This window comes from Eleginops maclovinus, chromosome 18 (genome assembly GCF_036324505.1).
Source record: "Eleginops maclovinus isolate JMC-PN-2008 ecotype Puerto Natales chromosome 18, JC_Emac_rtc_rv5, whole genome shotgun sequence".
NCBI lineage: Eukaryota > Metazoa > Chordata > Actinopteri > Perciformes > Eleginopidae > Eleginops > Eleginops maclovinus.
In genome coordinates, this window is record NC_086366.1 from 27,610,248 (window position 1) to 27,620,969 (window position 10,722).

At 41.1% G+C, this 10,722-nt stretch overlaps 1 protein-coding gene across 2 annotated transcripts; it reads left to right on the plus strand.

Moving 5' to 3' along the window:
* The first annotated feature begins 6,911 nt into the window (after positions 1-6,911).
* LOC134880095 (ras-related protein ORAB-1-like) lies at positions 6,912-10,426 on the plus strand. 2 transcript variants are annotated; one of them, XM_063906807.1, is made up of 6 exons: positions 6,922-7,145; positions 7,880-7,952; positions 8,045-8,140; positions 8,780-8,875; positions 8,983-9,114; positions 10,043-10,426. In XM_063906807.1, exons 1-6 carry the CDS (start codon positions 7,129-7,131, stop codon positions 10,274-10,276), a joined length of 648 nt encoding a protein of 215 aa, XP_063762877.1. In that variant the 5' UTR covers positions 6,922-7,128; the 3' UTR covers positions 10,277-10,426. The 2 variants fall into 2 exon arrangements, with proteins under 2 accessions (XP_063762878.1, XP_063762877.1); XM_063906808.1 differs by lacking the exon at positions 8,780-8,875 and having other exon boundaries at positions 6,912-7,145.
* The last annotated feature ends 296 nt before the right edge of the window (positions 10,427-10,722 follow it).

Consider the following 10,722-nt stretch of genomic DNA (forward strand, 5'->3'; position numbering starts at 1 on the left):
CCACAGAGTGGTCAGGTCTGGGTGCTCTCCTATAACCCTTGGTTCACCCTTTGCCTTCATTCATTTTTGTCATATTGATATCTATGTTGTTATTTTATCCAGTTTTTATCGCTGTACACAAAACATCTATTGCATGTCTATTCCTCCTGGAAGAGGGATCTTTTCTCAGTTGCTCTCCTGGAGAATTCTTTAATGTTTTTCCCGCCTGAGAGGGACCAGGAACAGGGTGTGAGTATCAGTTCTGTTTGCAAAAAAACAAGATTAGGACCACCTAAACCAGAATGGGAAGGCTACAAACTCCACAAACCAATGGGTGATATCAAAGTGTATAGTTCAGATAATGGTCAGATCATGTTCCCACCACAGAGGAACAGCTCCAGAATGACTTTCTGACCAGACTGAGATCACCTCCTCTAGGGTCTTGGTGGTTTCTGTTTAAACTGGTGTATGATTTCATTGCTCTGATCACACCAAGGGAGAGAATGAGTACAGTCTGATTCAAGAAAACACTGTGGGTTTGGAACAGTTCAATACAGGCAAATAATGGCCGTTCAGATCAAATAGGCGAAGGCTACCTATACCAAATCCAGTCAAAGCGAAGAAACTGAGAGGATCCCACATGGAATGAAGGAGGAATGGCCACATAGTAAAGCAATGGAATACGCACACACAAGTAGGTGTAATGTTTTTTCCCTGGCCCAGGGCTCATCCTTTTACTAGATGTGAGTGTGAGTGAGAGAGAGAAACATAGACGGACAAAAAGACACTGCCTGTCATGTGAAACAAACACACACACACACACACACACACACACACACACACACACACACACACACACACACACACACACACACACACACACACACACACACACACACACACACACACACACACACACACACTTGCTTTTCAAATACCTCTGGTTATAGGGACAGCTGGCCTGTTGGCGGGAAAGCAGAGGCCAGCTGTCACTGGAGAGAGAGAAAAGCGGGAGAGCGAGGGTGGGGTTACATTCAACAACAGACTGAAAGAGAAAAAAAGGGAAACATCCACAGAGACAGATTTACACATGGATACAGAGAGGAGGAAAACAACAGAAGGGGAAATAAAGAAGCAATCCACTGACACCCAGCGAGGGAAAACCTGAGACCGAGAAGAGTAAGGTTCCCAGCAACAGAAACACATCCACTCTACAATCAGAGAATCACAGAGTTGATAATTAATAACATATAAACCTTACCTGATTGAATGATCTTTATCTAATTGAAACATTTAATCCAAGAGGTTTGTGAAACCTCTTCAGATGTGTGTGTGTGTGTGTGTGTGTGTGTGTGTGTGTGTGTGTGTGTGTGTGTGTGTGTGTGTGTGTGTGTGTGTTTGAACTTCGATAACATTCGTTCAGTGGTACCTCAAGTTAGATCACATTTATCTCTTTTTGAAAGGCAGCAGAATATCCATCCTGCTCTCCTCGTTTATTAGTTTATCAAAAATAAAAGTCTTTTTTCCCCCTCAATGATCCGACAGTGTTAAATCATTTCTGTTCCTGTATCAAACCAACAAACAGAGCCACAGCTTCAGTCCAGTTGTTTTAATTAAATACAATTATTAAGAACAGACAGACTGGTATAACATGTTTACACTTACACATATTCAGCTCCTTCTCTCTACAATAAGGCCTCCATTCAACATCATTCTCAATGAGGTTAATTATCTGTCTCCTAATTGGCCTCAGGGCACACACACACACACACACACACACACACACACACACACACACACACACACACACACACACACACACACACACACACACACACACACACACACACACACACACACACACACACACACACACACACACACACACTGGGAAAAGAGCAATGGGTTGAAGTGACTCCACATACATCTTTACCAGGAGTGCCCACATACACACACAAACACACAGACATGCTTAAGTGTGTTCCATTTGGGATTTTACTTCTTTATCAGTCTGATTTTGGTTCAGTTTCTGAAACATGTAATCAGTCTCCCTGGCCATTCAGAGTTTTTTTTAATCATAATTATTTAATCCTATTTAATTGAATCATCTTTGGTTTTTGGATCTGATCTGATCTGGAATTCAGTAAACAAAACAATAAACTGATTCAAATGATCAGTATTTATTTTGATGGTTTCAAGTTATAGACACACTCTTGCAGAGGCAACACTACGTCTTTGAAAGGCACACACACACACACACACACACACAAACACACACACACACACACACACACACACACACACACACACACACACACACACACACACACACACACTGGCTGACAAACAATCACGTATATATGCAGAAGCCAGGGAGCGTGGTAAAATTAGGGTGAATAGTGAACAGCACCTATTTATCCCCGCTCCCTCAGGTCTCTGGGGACACACACTGGTGGGAACAATGACCGGTTTAACTCCATCTACTGACCCACACACACACGCACGCACGCACACAGGCGCGCGCGCACGCACACACACACACACACACACACACACACACACACACACACACACACACACACACACACACATATTGACCCCCTCAGTGCTCTGTTGTGTGTTGGTGGGTGAAAAATAATTCTGTTTCATTGGTCAGATCATTTAGGGTCCTCAGTCGTTGTTACAGAATCTCATAGGTCTAAATTCCTATCCTATCTCGTTTAAGGTTTGGCTTTAAGGATTTTTTTCTAAAATCAGTCGAAAACATGCTTCTGTAATCTTACCTCAGAATAAGAATTTAGCTATTACAAGATATTCAAGTCCTTGAAAGCCACAGACCCTCCCCAGGTCCAAAGAAAGCAGTAGCATCTTTTCTCATTTCCCACCCTTCCTCTTGCTTTCTAACCCTCTGTCTTTGTTCGTCTCTTTTTCTTCTTGTTATTTCTTCTCTTTCTCCCGGTCCCTTCCCCCAGTTTTCCCACCTCCATGCTCCATCAGAAGCATCACAAAGCCTGCCCTGCCCTGGCAACCACCGCGCCGCCGCCTCTGCCCTGGCAACAGTCCGTCGCCAGGGCTGCCGACCCCTGACCCCATCACAGCTGCTCAGCCATCGCATATCCCACAATCCCCTGCTCTTTTCTCGCTCCCGTGACCAGGGGGTCACACACGGGAATCAGCAGTGAATATGACTGCATTGCTTTATCTTTGAGCTTTGACTAGTTTTTAAAGCGAAGGAGAGAGGAGTAGACACACAGGAAAAAGAGTCAATGAAAGGAAGGAAGGAAGGAAGGAAGGAAGGAAGGAAGGAAGGAAGGAAGGAAGGAAGGAAGGAAGGAAGGAAGGAAGGAAGGAAGGAAGGAAGGAAGGAAGGAAGGAAGGAAGGAAGGAAGGAAGGAAGGAAGGAAGGAAGAAAAATAAAATAAAGGAAAGGAGATGAAGCAAAAATGAAAAAAAGGTAGTTTGAGAAGTCCAGAAAAGTTTAAGAAAAAAAAAGAAGAGAGGAAATTAAATTAAAAGAAGAAACAGGGCGATAAGATGAAATGAAATAAGGAGAAAGGAAATGTGGATGGCAGTAAAGTGCACATCTAGCATCTGGACCGAAAGGTATAAGGAGAGGATCAGATTGTGATTTTTTTCTTTAAGTTAGGTCAATTTGATTCTTTACATTCAATCATATTATATATAGATTCTATATTATGTTTATTTGTTTTTTTATATTTATTCTTTTATGTCTGGAAACTGCGATCTAAGTTTTTCATATAGTGCATAATTACACCGTAGTATATATGTGTGACAGTAAACCTTTGAACTTTGAATCTCATGTTTTTGTGACCATATGACACAAATATATTACATTTTCCTCAGTATAGGGAGTTTTTGTAGAAGTATTGAAAACCCAACTATGTGGTGCATTTAGAAATGTGTCTTGGGCCAGGTTAGATAAATGTATTCCATCTATTCTTCCCTCAACTAACATCAACCATATTTTAAGTTAGTAAAATGAGTTTATGCCGACAGTCATTATCTGTAAATGACAGTGTTTACCCATGTATTATTTATTAATGTCTGAGTGTGAAAACCTCAGAAGGTTTTAAAAATGTATATCAGTTGAACGTCAATCAAAGTCCAAGTACAGTTGAATACATATCACCTAATATATGTGTGACGATAGCCTTTACTCTGTTGCTACACACTGAGGATACACGTTTCCATTATTCCATTATTAAGGCATTGATCATATCATATTGACACCATGCTTTCACACTGACCTCTGAGACAACAACAACAACAACAACAACAACAACAACAACAACAACAACAACAACAACTCGCCTCTCACTAGAAGAACAACCAGCCAGATGGACCGTCTGTGGACAAAACTCCAGATCAGGGCACTGGTGGGTATGTGTGTGTGTGTGTGTGTGTGTGTGTGTGTGTGTGTGTGTGTGTGTGTGTGTGTGTGTGTGTGTGTGTGTGTGTGTGTGTGTGTGTGTGTGTGTATGTGTGTGACACCAAGTCACCAAGAGGAAAGAAAAAGAAAACAATCAATTCTCTTAGTGAGGGTTAAAGTGACACTCAGTGATATTTGGCAACTGTTTGGTACGCTACGTTATACCTGCTATTATCAATGTACTTACAGTTAGGTCCATAATTATTTGGACAGAGACAAAGTATTGCTAATTTTGGTTCTGTACATTACCACAATGGATTTTAAATGAAATAATTCAGATGCAGTTGAAGTGCAGACTTTCAGCTTTAATTCAGTGGGTTGAACAAAAAGATTGCATAAAAATGTGAGGAACTAAAGCATTTTTAAAAAACAATCCCTTCATTTCAGGGGCTCAAAAGTAATTGGAAAAATTGAATAACTGAAAATAAAATGTTCATTTCTAATACTTGGTTGAAAACCGTTTGCTGGCAATGACTGACTGAAGTCTTGAACTCAATGACTTGCCCTCACCTGCCCATGAAATAGCCTTTGAGTCAATTGTCCAATTACTTTTGGTCCCTTTTAAAAGAGGGTGGCACATGTTAAGGAGCTGAAACTCCTAAACCCTTCATCCAATTTGAATGTGGATACACTCAAATGAAAGCTGAGAGTCTGCACTTTCTGTCCATGTCCATTATCTAACTATAATGGGAATATGTTTCAGTAAACAGGTAAACAAACTAAACTTGTTTCAGTGTCAAAATATATATGGACCTAACTGTAACTTATATTGCAAAGAATCAACTTACTCGGACTATGTCAAATATATCACACGACATGGTTCACTCTCAAGGCTCTCATATTCCCTTTCCCCCCCCATGTTAGCGCATGTTTATTCCGGTCTTTTAAATGTTGGAAGAATCCATTAAAAACAGGAAGCAGCCTTCTTTCCAATTGCCAGTAGAGGAGTATGCCTTCCTGATTGGGAAGGCATACTCCTTCTGGTTTGTCACTGTTGGGAAAATACTGTTTAAACTAATCGTAAGAATGCCGAATGTGTGTGTCTGAGATCTGGTGACGATGTTTGTCCTCTGATGTTTGTATGTGATGATTACTTCCTTTCTTGCAAGAATAATAAATACATGTATCCTGCTTATTGAAACTCAAGCCGGGGTCGAGTGAGAGTCACGCTTGAAATTTAAATATCGTTCATAATTAGGGTTGGTTAACTATGTGGTTTTCCATAGGGATGACCAGAGATGTCTGGTCACCAGGTTGAACTTTAGCCTATAACAAATATATATTTTCCTCTGAGCAATGCCGTTGGTCCCTTTGGGCACGTTTACATTGACAGCACTGGACTTCAGCACGTAACTAAAGGAAAATATGTACATATTATGGATGTGAACTATAGATGTTGCTATTGCTGTGTCTTTCCACCTATTGATTTCTATTGACGCCCATGAGTTTCAGATAGCCAAAGAAACTACGCTAACCATAATCCAAAACTATCATTGTGTAGACGCCAGTGGTTATTGCTTGCCAAACCTCGCAGGAGTTGTAGCCTATACGATAAGAAAAACGAAATGTTTTGTAAAAAAACAAAAATCTTACTCCTCCGCCTGTGCTGGCTAATCTCTTTGAAAGTCTTCACTTGCATTGTAATATAGTCTGGCTGCATTAAATATTACATATCTGCCAAAGTTCTTTATTTATAGAGCCCTAAATAGAAGACTTGGATAAACCGGAAGAACTCCACAACGAAACATGCATAACATGGATAATAAGTATATCCACAAATAAACAACATCGTTGATTTCTCTTCACACAATACATCTCAATACTAATTCAGCTGACTCTCATATTTGATCCAATCAGGATTTTTAAAACCTTGTTGAGAGTATAGTGAGGGGTTTTAGGTGATGATCATCTATGGAGTCGGAATTTAAATATCTAACTGTTAAATGACTGAAGTGAATCTAAAGTGTGTTGTGTTGCCTGTAAGGTTATAATGTTCCAGTCTTGTGTTTAGAGTTTCCCCAAGAGGCCCCATTAGATCCCTATGATCAATGACTCATGAGATACAGAACATCTCATAAATATAAGTAAATATGTGTGTAAAACCATTGGCTGGCACCCTTCTGTTTTTTTCTCATTGGCAGTTTCCTGCATGGTTCCAGAACAAACCACCAGAGCGGCAGACTCTCCAGTGACGCACGACAGAGGACACGCTGTCGGTGCTGTCAGTCAAGAGAGGAGGCACAAAAACATTTCACTTTAGACTTAGGGTTGTTTGTGTGTGTGTGTGTGTGTGTGTGTGTGTGTGTGTGTGTGTGTGTGTGTGTGTGTGTGTGTGTGTGTGTGTGTGTGTGTGTGAACGTCTTGGTTCCAGGTGCTGTCCCCAGTGTAACCTGAGCTGGTCTTTATTAATAAATAATGCTTCTGAACCAGTCAGCTCATCAGTCAGCCGGTTGCTCCAGCTTATTCTGCCATTTGCCCTCCAAAAGGACAAACACACACACACACACACACACACACACACACACACACACACACACACACACACACACACACACACACACACACACACACACACACACACACACACACACACACACACATTCATAGAAAACAGTACAGCACTTCACGAAGTCTGACATAATCGGACGGTTTTCCCAGGATTCAATTATTTTGTTGTGTCACCAGGAGCCACCTCACCGATGATGAATCCTGAATAGTAAGTGTTCTTCCTGTACGCTGTGTGTCCAGGTACACACCGACTGACTGCTGACCTGAAAGTTAGGAGAGCATTCAGGTGCTTGTTTTTGTCCTGGACAGCGTTCAGGGATCTCTGCCGTTCTGTATGTTTGTTGATGCGTTACTGTGCTGTGCAATTTAATCTAGTGCGTTGGCAGGCACCAACGTTATCCAAAATGTATTTATATTACGTTTAAAATACTGACCTAGGAGCATACACAGCTTTTAGTTACAGATAACAACATCTTGTTCAATTTCTGCACAGACAATTCTAGCAGTTGGATCGCTAGGCCCCTGTTGCTCATGGGAATTGTAGTTCTTAAAGGCTGTTCTACCAACTGTGCTCTATTGCATAACTTTCACAAGAAGTACAAGAGTTTTATCACATGATTATTTTGGTAATAACATATTATTTTTCAAAATCTGCCACAATCTCTCAATATTAATATCAAAACAGTTTCTACAAATATTCAGACTGTTCAAAGTTAGTATGTCATATATAAAATATTTTACTGATTGAAATCCTCTAATACTAAGATGGTTTAACAAAGCTCGACAAATAATGAATACTATAATATTTATTATTATTATTATCTACAGAGATTTTCACTTTTGACAAACATAAGCAACTCCTCTTCCTGAGTCACATTCTGTGTGTGTGTGTGTGTGTGTGTGTGTGTGTGTGTGTGTGTGTGTGTGTGTATCCTCCTACAGTGACTACTTGTTCAAACTTCTTCTAATCGGTGACTCTGGAGTCGGAAAGTCGTGTCTGCTGCTGCGCTTTGCGGTAGGCCTGTAAAACACACACACACACACACACCCACACACACACTTCTAATGAGATACTGCTTGATGAGTAACCCCCCACCCCACCCCTAGGATGACACCTACACTGAGAGCTACATCTCCACCATCGGAGTGGACTTCAAGATCAGGACCATCGACATGGACGGGAAAACAGTGAAGCTTCAGATTGTAAGACATTGTTTATCAGGCGTGGTCACCTTTCAAAGAATTTGAATATATTTGTTTTTATTCAGAAAAAGCCATAAACAGCAGGGTAAAAACATTACATTTTGAGCCACCTGCTGATAACACCCGGGCAAAACTGCCGTCTACCTCGCTGAACTTCTTCGTATTGCTGCTGCCGGACTTTTTCTTCTACAATAAGTCCGAGGACAAAACAAGAAGTCATATTCAGGCTTCTTCTCCTTTTGATTTCATTTATAAACAAAATAGCAGATTGTACACAGACCCGTGACATCTCTCAGTGCAGCTCTACCTCCCTCTCCTGTTGGACTGATGGCAAACTGTGTGACAGGTACTGCAACTTCCTCCTGAGATACCAGAGGCTGTCAATACAGGAGGGGCTAGCTGCTTAACGTGCTCATTTCAGTACATCTCTGCAAAACAATATATACATGCCGAAGGTGTGACATCATCACTGTTAGTCCTACACGTTCTGTTGATAACCTGTTTTTTAATGTTTTAAACCTGGCCATATCTTTTACAAGAGAGTGTGTGTGTGTGTGTGTGTGTGTGTGTGTGTGTGTGTGTGTGTGTGTGTGTGTGTGTGTGTGTATGTGTGTGTGTGTGTGTGTGTGTGTGTCTCAGTGGGACACAGCAGGTCAGGAAAGGTTTCGAACCATCACCTCCAGCTACTACAGGGGAGCTCACGGCATTATCATCGTCTACGACGTCACTGAGCAGGCCAGCGATTGTTTCTGGCACATCATCCTCCACATAGTAGGAGAGAGTATATAACATATTAACTTTTCTTCCCCTCCTTCTCTTCTTTCTCTCTCATCTCTCCACAGGAGTCCTTTAACAACGTCAAGCAGTGGCTGGAAGAGATCAATCGCTACGCCTGTGAGAACGTCTCCAGGCTGCTCGTGGGAAACAAGTCGGACCTCATTAGTAAGAAAGTGGTGGACCTCTCCACTGGGCAGGTAATGACTGCACACAGAGCAGGGAGCACATTCAGTGCTCCTTCCAGAGACTATTGAACCACTCTTACATCACCTGCCACAGTCCTGAGGCCGTAATGGTCATTCAACACTAGAAACTATATGGGATGCTTTATAAAAGGAAAGGTCACATTGTTAGCAGTGTCAAATGTAAAGTTTATAGGGCTGACAACGTTCAGTTTAGTGTAGAGTAACAAAGTAAATTAGCTTAGATATTTGTTATATTGGATATTGTGCTTACTTCCCCTTGCATTTCTTTAAAACTGTCCTGTAAAATAACATCAAATTTGACATGGTCCTAACCACTGTTAGACTGAACAGAATTTAACGGTTATAATTGGAATAGAATGTGGGAAATTATTGCTTAAATTGTATTTTTAATTTTTTTTTTGCCACTCTTAGTAATGTTACACAAATAGATGCCCAATAGATTCGCACATTAGATGACAGGACACACTAACCCTCAGATCTGAAAAAAAATGAAGCTAAATCTGCTCTCTCTCTCACCTCAACCAGGGGGCAACTCCTCTGGTTGTAAACATTTTTCGACTGAGTTTATGGTCTTCAATACAGCATGATGTTTATTAAAATATGTTCCCTGTAGAGTTAAATAGATTAATTATATGGTTAAATAAAGCAGAGAATGCCTCAGGGTGGGCTCCCTGTGATTGACAGGCCATCCCCACAGTGCTTGGTGAATGTGTTTTTCTTGTGCAACTAAGGACACTTAGGAGATTCATTTGCAGAGTAGGTGCGTACTCAGTCAAACATGAGTTAGTGCTGAAAGTTTTACGTTGGATAATGAATGCAGATCATTATGGAGTATTTTTTCACTATTGATGACTTATCCTATCAACAGATTTGTACTCTGTGTTACACTCCCCCCCGGCTCTGCTCTGCCTCCCTGCAGGACCTGGCCTCCTCTCTGAAGATCCCCTTCCTGGAGACGAGTGCAAAGAGCTCTGATAACGTGGAGAGGGCTTTCCTCACCATGGCCTCCGAAATCCACAAGCGCGTGGCCACTGAGGGAGCGGGGATGCAGGCGAAGTCCAAAGAGGCCAGGGCCCAGAGTGCCAAGATCAACAGCGCCCCCCTGTGGCTGGGGGGGGAGAAGCAGACGCCGGAGGCCAGTAACTGCTGCTGAGCAGACTGACGTTCTGAAGAGAAACGAGTCAACTTAAAGTCATCCACCTGTCCAGCCTCAGAACTATGGACACACACATATTGTCAGAATGTTGAGAGCTTTGCTGTCAAATAAATAAAACATATTTATATATATATATATATATATATATATATATATATATAAAAAAAACTTTTCAGGAAGGAAAACTTGTCTATGATATATTGGAGTTTGGTATATTTGAATGAAATATGTAATGGCTTTTTTGGTTTATTACGAGTCGATGACAGAAGACAGAATGAACTTAGTGTTGGTTTGGCAGGAGTTTTAGAAATACAACTATATATCATATCTCTAGTTTTTCTCAAGATTAAGAGTAAAAATAAAGGTGATATCAGCAGTTTTCTGTTATGAATTGTTTGATTTGCAAAGTCAATTACCATCCTCTCCCTCACAAATGATTTGTT

Bases quoted from the DNA above. Each gene is read 5' to 3' on its own strand.
- LOC134880095 (XM_063906807.1), top strand. The intron at 8,141-8,779 runs GTAAGACATTGT...TGTGTGTCTCAG, and splicing joins AAACAGTGAAGCTTCAGATT to TGGGACACAGCAGGTCAGGA. The intron at 9,115-10,042 runs GTAATGACTGCA...GCCTCCCTGCAG, and splicing joins TGGACCTCTCCACTGGGCAG to GACCTGGCCTCCTCTCTGAA.